The sequence below is a fragment of the Cololabis saira genome, chromosome 15 (genome assembly GCF_033807715.1).
Source record: "Cololabis saira isolate AMF1-May2022 chromosome 15, fColSai1.1, whole genome shotgun sequence".
NCBI classification, from domain to species: domain Eukaryota; kingdom Metazoa; phylum Chordata; class Actinopteri; order Beloniformes; family Belonidae; genus Cololabis; species Cololabis saira.
Window position 1 is genome coordinate 29345970 of NC_084601.1, and position 24480 is coordinate 29370449.

The following is a 24480-nucleotide window of genomic DNA, read 5'->3' on the forward strand; positions in this document are numbered from 1 at the left end:
CCATAATTGTACTATACAGGTAACCAACCCGTGACTGTACTATACAGGTAACCAACCCGTGACTGAACTATACAGGTAACCAACCCGTGACTGAACTATACAGGTAACCAACCCATGACTGAACTATACAGGTAACCAACCCATGACTGAACTATACAGGTAACCAACCCATGACTGAACTATACAGGTAACCAACCCATGACTAAACTATACAGGTAACCAACCCATAACTGTACTATACAGGTAACCAACCCATGACTGAACTATACAGGTAACCAACCCATGACTGAACTAGACAGGTAACCAACCCTTGACTGAACTAGACAGGTAACCAACCCATGACTGTACTATACAGGTAACCAACCCATGACTGAACTATACAGGTAACCAACCCATGATGACTGTACTATACAGGTAACCAACCCGTGACTGTACTATACAGGTAACCAACCCGTGACTGAACTATACAGGTAACCAACCCATGACTGTACTATACAGGTAACCAACCCATGACTGTACTAGACAGGTAACCAACCATGACTAAACTATACAGGTAACCAACCCATGACTGTATTATACAGGTAACCAACCCTAACTGAACTATACAGGTAACCAACCCATGACTGTACTATACAGGTAACCAACCCATGACTGTACTATACAGGTAACCAACCCATGACTGAACTATACAGGTAACCAACCCATGACCTAACTATACAGGTAACCAACCCATGACCAAACTATACAGGTAACCAACCCATGACTGTACTAGACAGGTAACCAACCCGTGACTAAACTATACAGGTAACCAACCCATGACTGTACTATACAGGTAACCAACTTGTGACTGAACTATACAGGTAACCAACCCATGACTGTACTAGACAGGTAACCAACCCGTGACTGAACTATACAGGTAACCAACCCATGACTGTACTATACAGGTAACCAACCCATGACTGAACTATACAGGTAACCAACCCATGACTGAACTATACAGGTAACCAACCCATGACTGAACTATACAGGTAACCAACCCATGACTGTACTATACAGGTAACCAACCCATGACTGTACTATACAGGTAACCAACCCATGACTGAACTATACAGGTAACCAACCCATGACTGAACTATACAGGTAACCAACCCATGACTGTACTATACAGGTAACCAACTCATGACTGAACTATACAGGTAACCAACCCATGACTGTACTATAGAGGTAACCAACCCATGACTGTACTATACAGGTAACCAACCCATGACTGAACTATACAGGTAACCAATCCATGACTGAACTATACAGGTAACCAACCCATGACTGAACTATACAGGTAACCAACCCATGACTGAACTATACAGGTAACCAACCCATGACTAAACTATACAGGTAACCAACCCATGACTGTACTATACAGGTAACCAACCCATGACTGTACTATAGAGGTAACCAACCCATGACTGTACTATAGAGGTAACCAACCAGTGATTGTACTATACAGGTAACCAACCCATGACTGAACTAGACAGATAACCAACCCATGACTGTACTATACAGGTAACCAACCCATGACTGAACTATACAGGTAACCAATCCATGACTGAACTATACAGGTAACCAACCCATGACTGAACTATACAGGTAACCAATCCATGACTGAACTATACAGGTAACCAATCCATGACTGAACTATACAGGTAACCAACCCATGACTAAACTATACAGATAACCAACCCATGACTGAACCATACAGGTAACCAACCCATGACTGAACTATACAGGTAACCAACAAACTTACCTCCATCATTACAGTTGTGGTTTCAGGAAATATCTGCATCGTACCCACGTGGTTCCAACTATGTCAACAAATCCCTGTAGAAGAAATAGTCCTCTTCCGAGCACAGAACTCCTAGACCTGGTTTTGGTCCGAACTGGACCTGACTCTGGTGCAAACAGCTGATGAGGTTGTTGGTGTCCCTGCAGGAGAGACCCGGTGCCGTCGGTGAGTCTGGAGATGCACGAACAGACCATGAAAGGACTGAGGGAAGCTGAGGACCTGAACTCTCACCACCTTCTGGACCAGCATCTCTACAAGAGCAGGAATCAGGTGAGTCTGCGGCCGGTTGGGCTGGAAATGGTTGGAGTTCGTCTCTTAAAAAGACGATCAAACACGTTCAGAGTTTTAAGGTTTCTTCTGGTTTCACGTCTGAAGCACCGGCATCGATACAGCCGCAGCCAGTTCGGCATAAACGAGGATGAAAGTGAGGTGCAGGAGATCTTCCAGAGGACCATGAGGAGCCGCTTGGAGTCCTTCAAGTCTACAAAGATGGGCGTCGCCCCGGCAAAGAAGATTTCCAAGCACAGCAAGAAAGAGCAGAAGGTCAGAGGATGGCAATTATTTCCACTCCGGTAGTTTCAGACGTTTTGGTGGTGACATCATTAATGAGGAACTATTTATCAGGATTAATCTAGATTAGGTTAACGTGAGCTAACCTTTGCTAAATTAACCCGCTTGTGGTCACCGAGTCACACCATTTGACTGCCATGATAGCATTAGCTCATGTGGCCATTCCTGCTTTGACCTGGGGTGGGCGGAGTCATCTCCTACCTGTGTGTGACATCACAGAGAACTTTCCAGGTAAACCAATGTTTAAAAGGGTTCCTGCTAAATCCACCACACTGCCGCCCGCCTGACGCATCTTTCCTGCCGCTTAGGAGAGCACGGGTCTTAATCTTCATAACTCCAGAAGTTTGTGGGTAAAAGAATAATCCAATAATATTTTCAACGGCTGAGAACCCTGGAAAACACAGAAAAAAGAAAACTTTTTATTATTTGACTTGTAAATAACACAATAACTGCCAGGTATTCTGCTGCGCCCTAGTGGATGGAGGTGATATAGCGCTACAGAGTGGCTTTAAGATTCTTTTACTTTTGATTATTCTTTTAAAGCCTTAAATTAGCTATCTATCTTTCAAAATAAAATAATTCTCTATTTTCTTATTTGTTTCCTCTTGTTTCCGCTGCAGATGCAGAATGGAAAGAGTAAGATGCACCACTCTGGAGAGGAAGGTTTGTACCAGTCTGAGAAACAAATGTAGAAATAAGAAATAAAATAATTTATCTGGGTGTTTGAGTTCAGCTCAAAGAAGTTTTGTTTGGGGTTGTTGAGATATTAAAAAGTTATTCAGTGACTCAAGTCACCGTTTTACACTAGACTCCACCCCCAGAGTTTTTGTAGTGACTCAAGTCACCGTTTTACACTAGACTCCACCCCCAGAGTTTTTGTAGTATAAAGCCGCTATTTTGACCAAAACAAATAACATTTATCACCTAAATTGCTCTTCAAAACTGTCTTCTTCTTCAGACTTTGAGTTCTCAGAAGGAGACGCTGCGTCCGGCTACGACAGCTCCTTCACTATGTTCCCCATGAGAGGTAAAACTAACCCGCCGCCAACTAATGTATTATTATTATCAGAGCCGCCTGGGAGATTTGCGAGGCCCTGTGCGAAATGTTTTGGGGGGGGGGCCCTCGCGCGTGAGCGTAGCGAGTGCGCGCGAAATTTTTGGGTTTTTTGGGTCGGATCGGGTGTCTATATGCGCAATTTTAACTCTCCAATTAGCAAAATACTGGATACCTTCCCCTGCCTCATCATCATCTCTTGCCTCGACGCAGGGCCCCACGGCTGCTTGAGACCCGGTCGGATCGGTGATTTTTGTAACAAATTTATCAAACGAGCCTTTCAGAGAGGCATTAAACTCTTCCATTTTCTTTAGTTTTTTCTTTTTTCATCCCCTGATGGAAATTTCCTGAATCTGTCTCGTTCTCTCGACATTGTGTGACAGTTTGTTCCAACTCCACCCGTCTGGATCAGAGCACCTTGTGTCTGCGCTTGGTCTGATCAGTTGTATTGAACAACAGACATGCGCATCATGCACATATATTTATTGATATGCACAGACTAGTACACATTTAGGTCTGTAATGGAACGTGACTGTTGATATTTATAAGGGAAAAAACTAAAAAAATTTGAAAAAAAAAAAAAATTTGAAAAAAAAAAAAAACGGCCCATACCGCGAGGCCCCCTGGGGCGCGAGGCCCCGTGCGGTCGCACGCTTCGCACACCCCTTGCGGCGGCTCTGATTATTATTATTAAATGTATTTATGTGTATGATCTGATCTTTGGGGGAATGTTTGGTTGATTACTTTTTTTAACAATTTATCTATTTAGCTTTATTTTTTTTTGGCTGGATTTCTCTCCTTAAATAACCATCATTCTAAAAAACCATCATACTCATACACACTACACACGTGCACACATACATAAACGCACACATAGAAGAAATTTGAGCAAAAACATTGATTTTGTTGTTTTGTACCGTTTCGTTTGTCTGTTTTGTTTGTTTTCTAGCGTCCCCTCTTGTCCTGTACATGTATGCGTTTTTGTTTTGCTCATTTGTATTGTCATCTGTCGGAGCCGGCCCAAGGCATAAGCGAACTAAGCGGGGTGTCTTAGAGCCCCATGACCACTAGGGGGCCCCCAAGAGATAAAACACAATATATATTTTTTAACGTGTGAGTGATGATTCATACATTATCAAAGGTATGTTATTGTACAAAAACACAATAATTAATATTATTACATAAACAATATTACAAACTAGAGTAGGCTTCAAATTGTTGTTGCACATTTCTGTTGCAGTTTATTTAAAACCAAAAATAGAGTAGATAACGTGTTTACAGTAAATGGTTTATAAATGATCTATTTGATTACCGGTATTGTGTTTCTTTTAGCAGGCTACAGTGTAGATGACACTCAGTATCACACTTAGTACTATGTCATTTAAATATTAAGTGTAAATCAACCCCAGGCCGCTTTTGTAGGTGAATTTGCTCCCATTTCAGATTAAAAACCATAGATGGGTAAAAACATGCCAGGCTGACAATAGGATGATGGAAACAACACTGCTGCAACTGTGCAGCTATTTGACCTTTTATCTATTGCTTCTCTGTGTGGCCAGTAGGGACAGCTGCTGACTTTGATAAATATTAATTGAAAGATTTTTCTGCAAGTTTGTTAATCTGTTGTCTGCAGTATTAGGGCCATGCAGGAGAAAAAATATTTGAGAGGGGAAGATTTTTTTTATTGTGCACTTCGAGAAAAAAGTCGAAATGTCGAGAAAAAAGTCGAAATGTCGAGATTAATGTTGAAATACAATTTCAAGAATATAGTCGAAATTTCGTGAATAAAGTCGAAATTTCGCCTTTTTTCTCCACATTTCAACTTTATTCACGAAATTTGGACCTTTTTTCTCGAAATTGTACTTCAACACTAATCTCGACATTTCAACTTTTTTCTCGACATTTCGACTTTTTTCTCGCAGTGCATTCCTCTAAAATACAATTTTTATTTTTCTCCTGCTTGGCCCTGATACTCTTCCGTAGCTTCCATGGTCTTAATCACTGTGGATTACAATCTAACCACAAGTTTTTACATCTAGTTTTACAAGTGTATTTGTAATGACAGGGAAGAACATGAAATAAGTTTATAGTGGGTGTGTGAATGATCAATAATCAGTATTATTGGCAGTAATAGAGGGCCCCAAAATCACATTTTGCTTAGGGCCCCATGGAGGCTTGGGCCGGCCCTGGTACCTGTTTTGCATTAAAGGGGACCTATTATGAAAAACACGTTTTCTCTTGCTTTAACATATATAAAGTGGTCTCCCCTCAGCCTGCCAACTCAGAGAAGGAGGAAAGCAACCAAATTCTGCAGTGTCTATACAGCTGCCCGGATGAGCCGTCCAGTGTGATGTGGCTTCTACGAGCCGTTCAGATTCTGCTCCCGTCGTTACGTAACGACGGGAGCGATTTACATAGGTTGGCCGCGATGTGTGAAACCACACCCACAACTAACTCCGCCGGCCGGAGCTTCCGCCATTTTTTCGTAGCGGTGTCAGAGACGTTCAATCAACGAGACAGCCCACTACGGTTCGGTTTCCTGTATCTGTGTCACGTGACTGCCACGCCCCTTTAGGAGACAGGAAGTAGGTCCTGAGTCTATTGAGTCCTATGGGAAAAGTGAACGTGAGCACAGATTATTACCAATTCCTTTTCCCAATAGTAACCTAAGTAAATATGGGACCCATTTTTCAAAAGCCACAAACCTTCTGAACATTCTGAGACCAAATTGGCAATTTTCAGACCGACAGATTAGGAGAAAATTAACTTTGTTTGAGACCTGTCTCTGTCTGAGCAACACACTCTCGCGAGATTTGGCTCTCATCGTTTTCCCATCGGATAAAATGAAGTTTAAAACTAAAATAAAACTTGCTTCTTTGCTTAATAATACGGTTATTTTTATTATTTAAGTCTTTTTGGAAGAAAGTTGTACTGTATCTAGTGTTTTATGTTCCAAAACGATGTAGGGAGAGGGGCGACCACACCCACTTAGGAGACCGGAAGTTTATACCATTTCATACCATTGGCAGTAACGGTAATACGCTATCTTGTGTATAGAGGATCTTTGGCGGTGTATCGCGTCATTCAGGCAGCCAATCAGCACAGAGCCTCATTATCATAGCCCCGCCCACTCAGAATCCCACATAGATAATGAGGTTAGAAACGGGGAAGATAAAGACATGTTTTAGAGACTGAATTTCTCATTTATTTAGCAAAAACAATCAAAAGCTTGTTTTTAAGACATTCAAGGCCTGTTTAAAATAGGTATTAGATGCCATAATAGGTCCCCTTTAAATAATAAAACCCCCCCGCCGGGTAACTGAGTCCCCGTCTCTCCTCCAGGCATCGAAAACCCGGCCTTCCAGCCGGACCTGGACCCCTCGCCGACGCTGCAGGTTCCCCCCTGGCTGGCGGAGGTGGAGCTGGACAGCACCGCCGTGGCACCGTCGCAGCGAGCCCAGGCCCGGCTCCCCTGGACGCCTAGCAACCTGCTGGCCCCGCCGCCTCCGCCGCCGCCCCCCCACAGAGACGGAGACCGCCTGTAGCAGGCCCCGCCCCGGCCACGCCCCCACAGAGACCACCTTTAACAGGCACCTGTGTGAAGCTGGCCCCCCACCCGCTGATTTGTGCAGAAGGAATTTTTGTTTGTGCTGCTTTAGTTTTTAAGATATCACGTTATATTTCAAAGGTCATTCTAAGTTCATGCAGCCCCCCGACTTGACTGTTTGTTCGGCGTTGGAGGAAAATAAATACGGACACAGTTGGATAACACGGAAATGGCTTGTGGTTTGTGTAGCGAGTCAGCAGTACCATGGTCCCTCACTTAGCCTCTCTGATTTCGTTTTTGGTTTGGAGTCACTATATCTTTGCCAACAAAAAATATACACCCAAACGGCATATGTGGACACGGATCACACCACACAGTGCATAACTGCAACGCCAGTCTGGTCGCAACACAGACTTCATACCGGTAGGACTGCATCACTCGCATTCATTCATGCTGTGTGTTTTGGATTGAACGCAGTTTGATTGACAGCGCGTCTATTGGGGAGCGCCTCCTGTATGTGAAAGTCCGCTGAGATGCTGTCTTGCTCGTTGAGAGTGATTATCTGTGGTGTTTTTTCAAGACTTATGGATGTGAAACAAACGATCTGTGGAAAAAAGATCAAAGTCGGGGGGCTGCGTGAACTTAGAATGACCTTTGAAATATAACGTGATAATTTTAAAAACTAAAGCAGCACAAACAAAAATTCTTTCTGCACAAACCAACACTAACGCAGCACAAACGATGGAGAATATTTTCACTGAGTTTTGCGTGGGGTGGGGGGCCAGCTTCACGCAGGTCAGCAGGCCCCGGCCACGCCCCCCAGAGACCACCTGATCAGGCCCCGCCCCTGCCTCACCCTGGCCCCGCCCCTTCCTCCACCTGACTGCCAAAGACACTGAGGCCGGGGTCGGAGGTCAGCCCGCCGTCTCCTCGGACGGAACAGGAAGTCCTCCCCTCTGATTGGCCGGACGGGGGCCGCCGGAGCTTCTCATCCCTGAATGTGATGCACAAGTTTTTAATACGCTGTAAAAAAAAAATGAGACAAATCGTTGACGTGAAATCAGCTGCATGTGATCCGGATGTTTGTGTTTTCCTGTTCGAGCCACTGATGAGGACTTATTTATTCACAGATTAAGTAAATGTGAGGATGTGCACAGAGGAAAAAAAAAACGTATAAATATACTTTGCTCTGACTGAATGTATTTAAATTTGACTTACAAATAAAAGTTAGGAAACTTTGTGTTTTTGTGGCGTCAGATTTCAAACAGCAGCTCCGAGGCCTGAAGATCGATTCAAATGTCAAGGATCGACTCGATTCCGATTCTTAAGATTCAGAATCGATTATCACGCTTTGATACGATTCCGATATTGATTTGGGTTGGTGTTATTAAAACTGTTTTAAGAGCTTTTCCATGAATTATATGACTAGTTATGCAACATATGAATCCTAGTATAATATTGATATTCAACAGCAAGTATTGGCAGCTAATGATGCTGTAAGGACCAATCGCCTTCCAGAATGCTGATATAACTGCTTTCAGAAACATCGTGGGACAGAATTACCAAACAGATCCAGGGCAGAAAACAGAGACGTATGAAATCAGTTTTAGTTTTTTCCATTTTTGAGAATTTGGTTTTTAGCATTTTATGCAAATGTAACCCCAAGACAGTATATAAAGTCAGGAAATATAGACAATTTATGCAATTATAACTGAAAACTTTAATGTTTTCATACCTTTAAGCATTTAAAGGCAAAAACATGCACCAGTTATTCTGGTGTCCAACAAAACATTCCTTTTTTGGGCATAAACAAAAAAATACCAAAAAGTTGTAATGTAATGATGAGAAAAAAAATTAAAAAAATGAATCGATCTTGAGACATACTGTATGAATCTATTTTTAGGAATTAATATAAGAATCAATTTAATATCGGAAAATCGATTTTTTCAACACTACTTTCAACCTACTGAAGACTTCAGGGGAAACAGTTTAAAGGAGCTGTATGTAAGAGCAATAATAAAACGAATCATAAAATGACCCCGATATGTCAACAGACATTTAAAAATCATGTTCATTTCAAATACTTATGTCACTGACAACAGCACTCAAGCCAGGATATTCCAGTTTAAAAAGAGGAGTTGCAGCCCTCAACTGATGTTGATGTTGTCATTTTTTGTTTTGGCCTGAAGCTCCACCCTCCATCTATCTCCCAATCACCAAGTCAGTATTGTTTCTGAAGCTCCACCCTCCACCTATCTCCCAATCACCAAGTCAGTATTGTTTCTGAAGCTCCACCCTCCACCTATCTCCCAATCACCAAGTCAGTATTGTTTCTGAAGCTCCACCCTCCACCTATCTCCCAATCACCAAGTCAGTATTGTTTCTGAAGCTCCACCCTCCACCTATCTCCCAATCACCAAGTCAGTATTGTTTCTGAAGCTCCACCCTCCACCTATCTCCCAATCACCAAGTCAGTATTGTTTCTGAAGCTCCACCCTCCACCTATCTCCCAATCACCAAGTCAGTATTGTTTCTGAAGCTCCACCCTCCACCTATCTCCCAATCACCAAGTCAGTATTGTTTCTGAAGCTCCACCCTCCACCTATCTCCCAATCACCAAGTCAGTATTGTTTCGACATCCGGGTTGCCAGCTCGGCTCTAATTATGGCAGCCATGGCAGCCTACGTTCCTGCTGCATTCTGCAGCCTACCTGGCAACCTCTGGTCGGGGGGAGGAGGGGGAGGGTACACGCCGCTCAACAATATTTTGAAAGTGACTGCAGTACCAGTTTTGGACATTTCTTACAGACGGCTCCTTTAAACAGCTGAACCGTACAGAGAACATGCCACATTTATTCATTAATATCCAAAACAGGGATTAGAACACAGTGGGCGGGGCTTGCGGATCATAAATAGTCAATTTCCAGCATCTCTAAGTGCTTGGTGATGTAGTCCAGTAGGATCTTTTCATTTCCAGCCTCCTTCAGGTAGAAATGAGCCCCGTCAAACATCCTGATGGTGAAATCTCCAGACGTGACGTCCCTCCAGGCTGAAATACACAGACAGTTAGTTAGACTCACTCGTCCTCCCTGTTACTGCGTTCGTCTAGCCGCCGCTGCTGGTTAAAACCGTGTTGGAGGTAAAAGTTCACCCTGCTTGTGTGGCGCTTAACTTTATATCGTCTTTATATCATCTTTATATCGTCGTCAACGAACCTTTATCACCTGACGAAAACGAGACGAGGCGCAACGAAAATGCGATAATCAAATATATAATGCAATATCTTAGATTAATAAAAACAAGACTAAAATGTGTCTTCATTTTCGCTAAATAGACGTGGAAAAGAAAACCCAATGTGTCGTTGAAAAACAAAAAGATGGGGAGAAATGTGGAAAAATAAATATGTTGTAAACTCAAATGAGAGTCTTCTGTATCTGGAATGAATGCATTCTTGAGTCTATAAGGTAACAATTATATAATAATAATAATAATAATAATAATAATAATAATAATAATAAGATAACCTTGTTTGAATTGTAAAATGGGTTTGGCTAAATACAATCTTTGACTAAAACTAGACTAAAATGGACAATTCTGACTAAAATAAGACTAAAATGCTCAGACTTTTAGTCGACTGATTTGATTCGATTTTTTATTTTGTACATGTAAAAGACAAGAATTAAAAGAGAAGAAAACAAAACAAACAAAAAAAATACAAAGAATTTCATCCTTTAACACTTAAAGGGAAAGTTCGGTTTTTTACAACCTGGACCTTATTTCTGGCATTTTTTATGGTCGTATACTCACCCAGAGGTGTTTGGTGTCATTTGGAGTCCTTGGGAAGATATTAGGAGTTTTTTGCGAGCCGCTTCTCCATATAACGGTAGTGAACGGGGGCACAGCGGGACACAGACGATGCAGCGTCTAAATAACACATGATTGCCGCGAAACTCTTTATTTCTTTTATGAATCACTAGATCTGCTTCCAGGACCTGTTGTCTTCATCTGGGGTTGTCTGTGTAACAAATAAATCAGTTTGTAAACAAGACCTCTGAACTCATGACGTCATCTCTGTGCGCGCACTCTGTCCTCCGTTCAGTGAGCTCTTCAGCCGTATACTCCGGCTCAAAACGGTAAGGACGTCCATCATATTCAAAGTCGTCGTCCACAACCTCAGAATTTGACAAATATTCAGACATGTTTCAAATAACTAACAGTAAACTAACAGTAGCGAACTCCAGCTGTACACAGAGCTGCGTCTGCGATGCGCGCACACAGATGACGTCATGAGTTCAGAGGTCTTGTTTACAAAGTGATTTATTTGTTACACAGACAACCCCAGATGAAGACAACAGGTCCTGGAAGCAGATCTATTGATTCATAAAAGAAATGAAGAGTTTTCGCGGCAATCATGTGTTATTTAGACGCTGCATCATCTGTGTCCCGCGGTGCCTCGTTCACTACCGTTATATGGAGAAGCGGCTCGCACAAAACTCCTAATATCTTCCCAAGGACTCCAAATGACACCAAACTTTTCTGGGTGAGTATACAACCATAAAAAATGCCAGAAATAAGGTCCAGGTTGTAAAAAACCGAACTTTCCCTTTAATTGGTAATTTACATGTGCAAAAAGGAGTAGGAAGAAGTGTAAACTTATTTAATCCTACCCCCATTCACTAATCATTATTAACAAGTATTGTTAATAACTAACTATAATTATACTCACACACTTACCTATACATACATACACAGTTGAATATTTCTATATATTTGTACACACTTGCCCATATATTTATATAAATATACTTATTGACACCATACTATCTCTATATAAACTCCATCTGCTCTATATCTATCTACACACACACATCCATATTCACACACACACATCCATAGACTGAAAATAGAAGTGAAACAGGCTGACAGAAACAACACTACTGCACACGCTTTCAGCTGAAACGTACAAACTTACGAGGCGATAAAGAACTGACCCTGCAAGTCGTGAGGAACGTCTTCCTTCCCGTCGAAGCAGGTGATGGCGCAGGAGAGGAGCGGCGCTTCCGGCTTGTTGCACCTGCGCGAGAAACGGGTCTCGTCAGTGAAAATAACACTTCAACACGAGCGTCTACGTTTGACCCGGGTGACGGATCCACCTGTAGTTCTCCACCACGTGCAGGTCGGCCTTCAGCGCCGGCAGGAACAGCTTCAGCACCTCGGGGTTCGCCAGCAGCTCCGGAGGAGTTCCTCCCACCGACGTCAGCCACCCGAGGAAGTCCTCGTCCGAGAGCTCGCTGCGCTTCGGAGCTTTTACACGAATATCTGACTAGAAAAAACATTTTCAGAAAAGAGCATTTCATCAATAGTGTTGTTGTCAGCCTGTTTCAATGTTAGCTTTAATCTAGTCTTTGGGTTGAGCTATCATTTTAGTTTTTATTAGTTTTAGTCACGTTCATTCTCCTTTTAGTCGTGTCAAGTTTCAGTCGACTAAAAGTCTGAGCATTTTAGTCGTATTTTAGTCAGAATTGTCCAGGACCATTTTAGTCTAGTTTTAGTCAAAGATTGTATTTAGCCAAACCCATTTTACAATTCAAACAAGGTTATCATTATATTATTGTTACCTTATTGACTCAAGAATACATTCATTCCAGATACAGAAGACTCATTTGAGTTTACAACATATTTATTTTTCCACATTTCTCTGGTTTAAAGACTAAACCAGAGGTTTAAAGACTGGTTTAAAGACTAAACCAGAGGTTTAAAGACTGGTTTAAAGACTAAACCAGAGGAAACTACTGAAAACATGGAGATTAAGGATCTTTGGTAGAACATTTCGTCTCGTTTTGGACAACGAAAATGAAGACACATTTTAGCAGAGTTTTTATTTTATAATCTACAATTTTATTCCTCTACGATATTGCATTATATATTTAATTATCGTTACATGACCAGCATTATCGTTGCGTCTCGTCTCGTCTTCCTCAAGTGATAAAGGTTCGTTGACGACGATATTTCGTCATAATTTTCGTTGACGAAAGCAACTTTAGTCACCAACGTATCGTCCTCTGAGACCAGCAACTTTTCAACAAGAATAATAATAATATTAATAATAATAATAATAATAATAATAATGGCCTGATCACATTAAGCCAAGGTATTAGGTAAACCCAACCTCAGAGAACAAAAGGGGGTACTTAGGATTGCCCACGTTACATGCATGAATACGTGGATACATGTAATGTCACCAGATGCTGCATTTGCCCTAAAATTGAAACTATAGAGAAGATATGTTTATTTGTTTTAACACCAAATAAACACGTTAAAAGAGCAGGAAATAACTTTTTAACAAGACCTCAAAAGTTTCAAATAATGCAAAGCTGATGAAGAGCTTTTACGACTCACAAACGGAGCAGAAGCACCCGACAGGAAGATGTGAGCCGGTTCCATGTTGTGAAGTTTCTTCAGAGCGTCGGCAACAGCGAAGCAGGTGAAGGCGCCAAAACTGCAGCAGAGCGAAGCTACGGTCAACATGCTTCAGTACGTTGCCATGGCAGCACTGGCGGCGTCAGACGGACCATCGTTCTCATTGTACCTGTGGCCGAAGAAGGCAAACGGCTTCTCCTTCAGCAGCGGCAGCAACGCCCCGATGACCTCGTCCACGATCTGCTGCATGTTCTGGAAGAACGGCTCTCTGGCCCGACTCTCCCGGCCGGGAAGGGTGACGGCCATCACTGGAGGAGACCAGAGCAACAGATGACCACCTAGCCACATCAGCAACTGCAACTCGGAGAAACTTCCTAACCTTAACCCCTTATCCCTAACTCCTAACTCCTAAGACCTAACCCTTAACCCTTAATCCCTAACCCCTGATCCCTAACTCCTAACCCCTGATCCCTAACCCCTAACCCCTGATCCCTAACTCCTAACCCCTGGTCCCTAACTCCTAACTCCTAACCCTTAACCCTTAATCCCTAACTCCTGATCCCTAACTCCTAACCCCTAAAACCTAACCCTTAACCCTTAATCCTTAATCCCTAACCCCTGATCCCTAACTCCTTACCCCTAATCCCTAACCCCAACCCCTACCTCCTAACCCCTTACTCCTAATTCCTAACCTCTAATTTATAACTCCTGACCCCTACCGCTAACTCCTAACCACTAAACTCCTGTGAATCTGATATTTTTACATTACCTAACCCTGAATTAAAACTAAAGGAATACCAGTCTAATCTCTGAAGGAAAATAACCACCACAATCTGGGAGAACCGGACCAAAAGGAACTGAAAGATCCTGAAATGAGAGCTGCCAGCTGATCCGCACCAGAAGGTGTTTCACACCAATTCAATAATTCTTCATTAATCCCAAAAAGGAAATTGTATCCATTTAAAAACCATGAATATATTGGCCTTTAATGGTCTGAGGTCTGCTGTCCACCAGAACTGAGCGGGGACAGAATAGCAGGTTCTCATGATCCTGGGGAGGAGAGGAAGACTGACCCCTGGGGGACGCCACAAGCAATGTCTAAACCTTTGATTATAAATAAGGTATTCAGGATCACTATTTTCTCAAGCACCTTTTTATAATAGTATTTAGTATTCTTTATTTTTTTTTTTATATAATCAGTTTGTCTAAATTCATTAATTGGCTAATTGTTTTCATATAATGACCCAAATATTCCGTTCAAAATATTCTCAGGCCTCTCTAACACATTGTCTTTGCTAAATTGCATCGCAGTTTTGTGCCAATAAGTCCGTTTTTAAGGCATTTATTGATTCTTCTGTCTTAACCCTTCTACATTCTGTTGACTTCTATTTTTGTTTTATTTTATAATTTATTTTTCATACAACACAATTGCCTGTCCTTAAAAAATGAAAAATAATGGACAGAGGTTTATTTATTTATTCATTTATTTATTTATTTATGTCTATACTGACTGATCATTGTGCCTGTCCTGGGTCTTAGATAGGACATTTTATTTACTTTTGTATGAACAGCGGTAAAGTTGAATAAAATATCTATTTTTCATTGAAGTACCCATCTTTTTTTTTATCATTTGCCACATAATTAAAGCAACCTCATACTAAATTCAAGAATTACTAATTATCCGATTAGTCGACTAATCGTTTCAATAGTCGGTGACTAGTCGACTATAAAAATAGTCGTTAGTTGCAGCCCTACCAGGACTGCAACTTCTATGCAGTGGTCTGCTGGAGCTGCGGGAGCTCGGAGAGAAAGAGGAAGAGACTGAACCGACTGGTCAGGAGGGCTGGCTCTGTTCTTGGTTGCTCTGGACTCTGCTGAGGAGGTGGGTGAGAGGAGGATGCTGGTCAAGCTGAACTCCATCATGAACAACCTTCTCACCCCCTACATGACACCGTGGGAGCATCAGCAGCTCCTTCAGCCAAAGACTGCTCCACCCGCTGCAAGAAGGAACGCTACCGCAGGTCCTTCATCCCCACAGCCATCAGACTTTACAACAACCAACTCTAGTCACTCCAGTGCAATAACCTGTTTTTCTGAAAATGCAATAACCTTCTCCCTCTAAATACTTCACTGGTATTTTTGCACATGTATATATTATTCATTTTTCGAGTTTAGTATTTCTTTTGTACATTGCTCATTTTTTACATTGCTCTTTTTTTTTTAATTATTTAGCTATTTATTGGTTGTTTTTATTAGGATATACTTTTTTTTAATACCTTTTCATACTTTTGTTTATTTATTTTTTAATTGTGGGTTCTGTTGGCCCACATTTCAGAAGCAATTTCTGTATTTCATTAGTCAATTATTTTTATTATTACTTTTGTACGATGTATGTTTTTTCTTTCTTTTAATGGAAGAATACCAACAAATCCAGGTGTGTTACCCCCCAGGTGCGTTACCCCCCAGGTGCGTTACCCTCCAGGTGCGTTACCCTCCAGGTGCGCTACCCTCCAGGTGCGCTACCCTCCAGGTGCGCTACCCTCCAGGTGCGCTACCCTCAGGTGCGTTACCCCCCAGGTGCGTTACCCTCCAGGTGCGTTACCCTCCAGGTGCGTTACCCTCCAGGTGCGTTACCCTCAGGTGCGTTACCCTCAGGTGCGTTACCCCCCAGGTGCGTTACCCTCCAGGTGCGTTACCCCCCAGGTGCGTTACCCTCCAGGTGCGTTACCCTCCAGGTGCGTTACCCCCCAGGTGCGTTACCCCCCAGGTGCGTTACCCCCCAGGTGCGTTACCCTCCAGGTGCGTTACCCCCCAGGTGCGTTACCCTCCAGGTGCGTTACCCTCCAGGTGCGTTACCCTCCAGGTGCGTTACCCTCCAGGTGCGTTACCCTCCAGAAGTGGTGTAAAGTAACGAAGTACAAGTACTTCGTTATTGTACTTAAGTAAGATTTTTGAGAATTTGTACTTTTAATAATAATAATAATAATAATTCATTTTATTTAACGGCGCCTTTCATGTCACCCAAGGTCACCTTACAGAATAAAAACAAACAATACAATACAGGAAATATAATAGTAATACAGTAGAAATTATAATACATACACACATACACAATACATACAAATAGACAATCAAGGAGCAACAGTACAGATAACAGTATGGTGGGAGGTAGTGTGTGGTGACCGGTCAAAGTGAATGGGCAAGTTTAAACAGGTGAGTCTTGAGTTGTGTTTTGAATGTGGTGATGGAGTCTATTTGTCTTATGTATGGGGGGAGGGAGTTCCAGAGTCTGGGTGCCGTACAACTGAAAGCTCGGGCACCCATGCTGCTAAGGTGTGAGGTGGGAGTGGAAAGAAGTCCAGCAGAGGTTGAGCGGAGGGTACGGGAGGGGGTGTATTCTTTCAGTAGGTCACAGAGGTAGGTGGGGGCTAGGTTGTGAAGGGCTTTGTGGGTGAGGAGGAGGTTTTTATAAATTATACGGTATTGGACTGGGAGCCAGTGGAGTTGGATAAGAACGGGGGTGATGTGGTCAGATGACTTGATGCGGGTGATGATCCGGGCGGCCGAGTTCTGAATGAGTTGTAGTTTGTTGGTGAGTTTGGTTGGGAGGCCAGTGAGGAGAGCATTACAGTAATCGATACGGGATGTGACGAATGAGTGGACCAGAATTTCGGTGCTGGATTGGGACAGTGCTGGACGAAGTCTGGAGATGTTGCGGAGGTGGAAGAATGCAGTCCGGGTGATGTTGTGGATGTGAGGTGCGAATGAGAGTGTATTGTCCAGAATGACGCCGAGGCTCTTGACGTGGGGGGAAAAGGGTACCGGGAAGCCGTCGATGATGATGGGAGGGGCGGGAGAGGGTTGCGACTTGGTGAGGGTGGATTTGGAGCCGATGAGAAGAGCCTCAGTTTTATTGCCGTTGAGTTTGAGGAAGTTATTGCTCATCCAGGTATTTATGTCGTGTAGGCAGGTGGTGAGGGAAGCGGGAGGAATGGCAGCGGTGGGGTTGGAGGAGATATATATCTGTGTGTCATCGGCGTAAGTGTGAAAATGGATCCCATGGTGCCGGAGAATTGAACCTAGGGGTAGGAGGTAGATGGTGAAGAGGAGTGGACCCAGTACTGACCCCTGGGGGACACCCATTGTGACACCCGTGCACCCGGATTTATGGTTCTGTAGTTGGACAAACTGTTGACGGTCAGTGAGGTAAGATGAAAGCCAGGAGAGTGCAACACCAGTGATCCCAATGCCAGCCAGGCGGTCCAGGAGTATTGGGTGAGAAATGGTGTCGAAAGCTGCGCTGAGGTCCAGGAGGATGAGGATGGTGAGTAGGCCAGAGTCAGCTGCACGGAGGAGGTCGTTGGTGATTTTAACCAGGGCTGTTTCAGTGCTGTGATTGGGGCGGAAACCGGATTGGAAGGGTTCGTGGAGGTTATTTGAGTTTAGGTGGGACTGTAATTGTGCTGCTACCACCTTTTCCAGAGTTTTGGAGATGAAGGGAAGGTTGGAGATGGGCCTGTAGTGATTGAGGTCAGATGGGTCTGCACCTGGTTTTTTTAGGGTGGGTGTGATGGCAGCTAGTTTCAGGATTGGGGGAACGGTTCCAGTGGTGAGGGAAGAATTAATTATTTTGGTAATCATGGGGGAAATGGATGGCAGACATGCTTTGACAAGCAGGGTGGGGAGGGGATCAAGCTGACAGGTGGTGGTTTTGGCTTTACGAATGAGTTCTGAGATGGTGTGTTCTGATACCGGAGTGAAATTGGTGAGAGGACTGGAGAGGGGTTGGTTGGTGGTGGTTATCCAGGGTGGGTCATTTGTGGAAGAGCGTGTTGAGGCCAGTTGATGGTGAATGATGTTGATTTTGGAGCTGAAGAAGTCCAGGAAGGCGGTGCACTGGTCAGTGGAGATGTCTGGAGGGAGGGTTTTTGGAGGCTGAAGTAAGCGGTTGACGGTTGAAAAAAGGACTCTATTGTTTCCTGTGGCAGAAGTAATGAGGTTGGAGTAATATGATGATTTGGCGGTATTAAGTGCATTTTTGTAGAGCTGAAGGTGATCGGAGTACATTTGGATGTGCACAGTGAGTCCGGTCCTTTTGTAGAGTCGCTCCAGTTGACGGCCTGTGGATTTGAGCTGGTGGAGGTCAGGGGTGAACCAGGGGGCAGAGTGGGTAAATGAAACTGAGCGGGTTTTAAGTGGAGCCAGGGCAGTGAGAGAGGAGGAGAGACAGTTATTGTAGTGTTGTACCAGATCGGCAGGGGAGGGGGATGAGGGGGGATTGGGGAAGGAGCTGATAAGGGTAGAGAGATCTGTGGGGTTGATGTGTTTGATGTTTCTGAAGGAGATGATCCGTTGTTCTTTGACTTTGTGCAAATGGGTGTGGATGTCATAAAGTATGGCTTTGTGGTCCGAGATGGGGAAGTCCATGATAGTGAGGTTGGCGGGAATTATGTCTGTGCAGCAGATTAAATCGAGAATGTGACCTTTGCTATGTGTTGCGAGGTTGACGTGTTGTGTGATACCAAGGCAGTTCAGAAGTGATGTGAAGTCGTTTGCTAGGGTGCAGGATGGGTCGTCAATATGAATGTTGAAATCGCCATGGAGGATAACAGTGGGGGACATTGTGCATACAGATGTTAACAGTGATGAGAATTCAGTAAGGAAAACAGCGGAGGGTTTTGGTGGTCTGTAGATGGTAATGATGATGATGGGTTTGGGTCCAGAGAGTTTTACAGCTAGGCATTCAAAGGAGGAGTGTTGGGGGACAGTGAGAGCAGTGACTTTTATGTTTTTACGGTAGATGAGAGCCAGGCCCCCCCCCCTCCCAGTGGCGCGGGGTTTACTAAAAAAGGAAAAGCCAGGTGGGGTGGTTGCATTTAACTGAGTGAAATCATTCGGCTGTTGCCACGTCTCTGTGAGGCAGAAAATGTCCAGAGTTTTGTCGGTGATGAGATCAGAGATGAGAAGGGCCTTATTGGTTAGTGATCGGATATTGAGAAGACAGAGTTTGAGACAGGTGAGTGGTGTATATGCAGCTGCTTTGGGCAGGGTAGAGAGTACACTGTGATTGACAGGATTGATATGGCGGTCTGTGCGGGGAGGGGGGCGTGGCTCCTTGAAAGTCACATGGAAACGGAGGGGTCTGACAGTTATAATGGTATCGATTGGGCGACCGACAGCAGGGGGTGTAATGACAGCAGGGGCCTGTAGGAGGAGCGATTCACAGATGGCAAGGGATGTAGTGACAGCAGGGGCCTGTAGGGGGAGTGATTCACCGAGGGAGGGAGGAGAAGAAGAAGGCACTGGTGGCACGAGGGAGTGGGCGTGGCATGTGAATAGTCATGCATGAGTGTCCTGTATGTAGTCAATGGTGTGTACAGTGCGCTGTATGTTTGTTGTAAGCATGCGGCTGCCTAGCTTGCTCGGGTGAAGTCCGTCGTGCCGGTAGAATGAAGGGCGGTTCCAAAATAAATTGAAATTGTCAATGGAATGAAAGCCATGGATACCGCAGACAGCCTGGAGCCAGAAGTGGAGGTGAAGGAGGCGACTGAAGTTCTGTTCACCGCGGCCCAGGGTGGGCAGAGGGCCGCTGATGAAGACTGATTTTCCACAGTTTTTTAGGATGGCAAACAGGCTGTTGAAGTCCCGTTTCAGCACGTCGGGGTTACTCCGGAACACATCGTTGGTCCCAAGGTGCAAGATGATACGTTTAATGGAGTGGGGAAGTGTTTGGAGTAAACCTGGAAGTATTTTGATCATTTTTGTGACTGTGGCCCCTGGAAAACAGTGCGTGGAGGCGTTGAAAAATCGCGTATTCCTAATTATGGAGTCCCCCACTATAGCGGTGGTTGGGGGAAACAGGGGTGGGGGAGGGCGGGGCGGCAGGCACTGGTCCTCTGGTGGAGGGGACCTTGACGAGGTTGTAGGTGCAGCTGCGGCCACTTTGCAGCTGGGTAGACCACTGGAGCGTCGCGCCCTGAGAGCAGCTTCCTTCACAATTTTGCGACGGGAGGAGGAGGTGGTCACAGACCGGGACGATGGAGGACCCGAAGCAGACCCACGACCCCCTCGGGCTGCTGGCAGCGAGGCTGTGACGGGGCTGGCTGGAGAAGGATGGACAGGTTGAGGGAAATCCTCAAGGCTCAGGATGTTGTATTTGTTTCCCAGCTGGAGATCGCAGGGGGGAGGGGGGGAGGAGGGGGGCGGGTTGGGTGTTCCTCGCTCTTTCCCATTGACTGCGGGCCGTGCCGTTTGGATAGGGGTGGACGTGAGGGACCCGAGCCTCGGGTTCGGGTTAAGGGTGAAAGTTGCCTCTGAAATTCGGCTTTTAGTCACCCATTTTGGCTTCGGCTTGGCCCCCTGCAAGAGCCATGTGACTCCAGCCAGAGGATCCGGGTGTGAAGCGGAGACTGAGGAGGCTAGGCTGGATGTAGCTGTGGGGACAGCAACAGTGTGGGGCGGAGTGACAGGGGCTGTCCGATCAGCTGGGGCGACCGCTGCGGCGGGGGAGCCGGCATCAGGCGGCGGGAGAGCGGAGACCGGATCAGCTGGGGCGACCGCTGCGGCGGGGGAGCCGGCATCAGGCGGCGGGAGAGTGGAGTCCAGGTCAGCGGGGTTGGCAGGAGGACCGGCGCCCAGAATAATCACGGAGTCCAGGCGAGTCTCTTCATTCCTGATCCAGTGGAGGTTGGAAATGCGCTGCTCCAGCTCTGCGATTTTCTGGGATTTGCGGAGGCAGCTGTCGCAGTCGTGAGGGGAGGTGAGTGGAGCCATGGGGGAAGATGGGGTAACCTAGAAACCAGAGAACAAAACTGCGGCAGCAACTGTGTTTGGCGTGAAGTCACTTGCTTTTGCTGCGGTTTACGTGAGCTGTACAGCTCAGCTTATGAGTTCTGAAATTACATTTTTCTGTACTTTTGCTTTTACTTCATTACATTTTCAAGGAAAAAAATCGTACTTTTAATCCGCTATATTTAAAATTGGACACGTCGTTACTCGCTACAAATTAAAGAACAGCACAGCGGGGGCTGATTTATGGTTCTGCGTTACACCGGCGCAGAGCTACGGCGTAGGGTACGCGTCGATTTAACGCAGAACCATAAGGCGGACGGGAAGGAAGGGGCCTTGAGCGGCAGCCGACGCGTGTCCATGCGCACCATTCTTTGATTCCACCCCTTCTAAGGTGGTTTTGGCATTTAAAAGTTCAAAAGTCTGATCATTTATCAGCTGGGGTTGCTTAATGTTGTCACTGCATACTACAGGCTGGGGGTGGACCTGTCAGCGGGGCCAATGGAGTACAGCAGCAGTGATGAGACTGAGAGACTGTCAGAGACTGTCAGAGCCCTGGAGAGCTCCATCAGTGACCGGCTTCGTCACCCACGATGCACCACCGAGAGGCATCGCAGGTCCTTCCTCCCCGCTGCCATCAGACTGTATAACCACGCCTGCTCTCAGTAGCCAGTGGACAATAAGATGTGCAATAATATCACATGTGCAATAATATAAGATGTGCAATATCTGTCAATCTGCCAGTCTACCTCACAACACTCCACCTGCTTTTCTGCACTGTTTAACTGTATATACTGTTCATATCCTGTGTTTATACATATTTTATACGTATCTTTTTGTATTCTTTATATATTTTTTTATTTCTGACTTTTCAGTCTTTTTACCCCTCCCCTACATGTGTGTGCTAAGTGTACTGCTGACAACAAAATAAGTTTCCCCACCGAGGGAGAAAATAAAGGATATCTTAAATTAAAATGGGGTAATGGAAACAAACGCTAAAGGGGTCAGAATAATATCACCATTATTTAGAGTTGTAAGCAAATTCTTGGATTCTTCATTTCTTTGCAATCCGTTTGAAAATAATTTTGTACTTTGAATTTTGTACTTTGTACTTTTGTACTTAAGTACATTTTACACCATGTACTTTTGGTACTTTATTATATTTAAGTTGAGGTACTTTTATACTTTTACTTAAGTAATGTTCTTAATGGGTACTTTTTACTTTTACTTAAGTCATTTTCAAGCAGAAAATTTGTACTTTTACTTAAGTACAATATTTTTGTACTTTTTCCACCTCTGCCCTCCAGGTGCGTTACCCTCCAGGTGTGTTACCCTCCAGGTGCGTTACCTTCCACGGAGCCGCCCAGCGCGGCCCCCCAGCGGGCGTAGTGCACGGCGCCCCCCCCGGCCCAGGGGAAGCAGAGCAGCCTGGCCGCGGCCCCGGGCCGCTCCGTGAAGCAGCGCAGCAGCTTCTCCATCTCCTCCTCCCACGTGGTCGGAATCAGCTGTTCCGCCGCTTCCGCTTTGCTGCGTCAGCGAGCCGCGCGTGACGTCACACGAGCGGGTTCGGGTCCGGCGTCCATCACAACAGCGTTTAAACGTCACGCAGACCAAAGTCACGGAAAGTTACAGCGAGTGGAATATAAACGACTACTTCAAATCGCGGGGTGAAGCGTCAAGTGTACCGGAAATGACGTCGCCCGCTGCCGCTGGCGATTTCCTGACAGGGACAGGTTTCCCTGGAGGCGGGGCTAAGAGTGACGTCAGCATCCGCGTTCAACGGGAGCCCACCGGAAGTTCCCGCTTTTAGCTTCTTCGCATTGAGATTTCAAGTTAAAACAGTTAGAAAATGAAATGAAGAATAAAAATAAAATACAATTTAATAAATGTAAAGAAGATTACAATTGATTCAAGTAAAATGAAATACCCTTCTTTGTTACTGTCTTGAATTTTAGGCAGCATTTTAATGACAGATTTGGTTGACAAAACCAGCTCTTTCACGGATTTAGTCTTCTATTTTTTAGTCTCTCATAAACAATGTTGGCAACCAGAAAGGAAACTTAAAATTAAACTGTGAAAAAAAACATATATATATATATATATATATATATATATATATATATATATATATATATATATATATATATATATATATATATATATATATATACATATATATATATACACACACACAGGAAATCTTTCCTGCCACATGCCATCATAATGCACAATAACAGCTAAAGGGAAAAGAAAAAAGATAATAATCTCAGCTCATAATTTACAGTCACTGTGCTACTTTATTTTATTTTATTATATCTGATCTTTTATTTGGTACATTTTGTACAGTCTGTTTTTATAGTTACTTATTCTTATCCCATATGTTAAGTCCTTAAAGGCAAGGCAAGTTTATCTGTATAGCTCAATTCAACACAAGGTAATTCAAATTGCTTTACATCAACATTAAAAGCGGCAAGACACATTTTAACTGTAAATAACAAATAAAATGAAATTAAATGATGAAAAAAGAGGTAAAATAATAAAAAACACAAGTTGTTAAAAAGTAAGGGCAGTAGAGTCCAGCAGGTAAGTATTTTATTGAACAGTAATGTTTTTAGGCCTGATTTAAAGGAGCTAAAGTTGGAGCAGACCTCAGGTCTACAGGAAGTTTGTTCCACCGGTGAGGAGCAGAATGACTGAACGCTGCCTCACCTTGCTTGGTTCTGGTTCTTGGGAACCACAACAAACCAGATCCAGATGAACCTCAGGGGTCTGGGTGCTTCATAGGGAACTAACAGATCAAGCATGGATTTAAAAGAGAATAAAACCTTCATTGTTACTTTATCGTTACATGATGTTTTTTAAAGGAGCCGTCTGTAAGAAATGGCCAAAACTGGTACTGCAGTCACTTTCAAAATATTGTTGAGCGGCGTCTACCCTCCCCCTCCTCCCCCCGACCAGAGGTTGCCAGGTAGGCTGCAGAATGCAGCAGGAACGTAGGCTGCCATGGCTGCGATAATTAGAGCCGAGCTGGCAACCCGGATGCCGAAACAATACTGACTTGGTGATTGGGAGATAGGTGGAGGGTGGAGCTTCAGAAACAATACTGACTTGGTGATTGGGAGATAGGTGGAGGGTGGAGCTTCAGAAACAATACTGACTTGGTGATTGGGAGATAGGTGGAGGGTGGAGCTTCAGAAACAATACTGACTTGGTGATTGGGAGATAGGTGGAGGGTGGAGCTTCAGAAACAATACTGACTTGG

General features: G+C 44.3%; 2 protein-coding genes across 4 annotated transcripts in view; one reads left to right on the forward strand and one right to left on the reverse strand.

Annotated features, from left to right (window-relative positions):
- LOC133460585 (sodium/hydrogen exchanger 3-like) overlaps positions 1–24480 on the forward strand; it is a 249309-nt gene that overhangs the window by 24877 nt on the left and 199952 nt on the right. Inside the window, exons 12-16 of one of the 2 annotated variants that reach the window (XM_061741231.1) lie at positions 1987–2110; positions 2216–2383; positions 3031–3073; positions 3369–3437; positions 6807–7009. In XM_061741231.1, coding sequence (XP_061597215.1) covers positions 1987–2110; positions 2216–2383; positions 3031–3073; positions 3369–3437; positions 6807–7009 — 607 coding nt within the window. Of the gene's footprint in view, positions 1–1986; positions 2111–2215; positions 2384–3030; positions 3074–3368; positions 3438–6806; positions 8250–24480 lie in introns of those variants that run through there. The other variant, XM_061741230.1, reaches the window with a different exon arrangement.
- Positions 9447–22953, reverse strand: LOC133460604 (S-acyl fatty acid synthase thioesterase, medium chain-like). Of its 2 annotated transcripts, none has more exons than XM_061741251.1 (6): positions 22567–22953; positions 13600–13738; positions 13410–13509; positions 12164–12333; positions 11983–12084; positions 9447–10059 (listed from the first exon to the last, which is right to left on the reverse strand). In XM_061741251.1, the coding sequence occupies exons 1-6, from the start codon at positions 22694–22696 to the stop codon at positions 10014–10016; spliced, it is 687 nt and encodes a 228-aa protein (XP_061597235.1). In that variant the 5' UTR covers positions 22697–22953; the 3' UTR covers positions 9447–10013. The 2 variants fall into 2 exon arrangements, with proteins under 2 accessions (XP_061597235.1, XP_061597234.1); XM_061741250.1 differs by having other exon boundaries at positions 9465–10059; positions 12002–12084.

What these genes read in the sequence shown, in the direction of transcription:
- LOC133460604 (XM_061741250.1), bottom strand. Translation starts at nt 22,696, where the DNA reads ATGGAGAAGCTGCTGCGCTGCTTCACGGAGCGGCCCGGGGCCGCGGCC. An exon ending in TTTGCCTTCTTCGGCCACAG is followed by an intron (nt 13,510 to 13,599) that starts GTACAATGAGAA and finishes GCTCTGCTGCAG; the next exon opens with TTTTGGCGCCTTCACCTGCT. An exon ending in CGGGTGCTTCTGCTCCGTTT is followed by an intron (nt 12,334 to 13,409) that starts GTGAGTCGTAAA and finishes TGTTTTTTCTAG; the next exon opens with TCAGATATTCGTGTAAAAGC.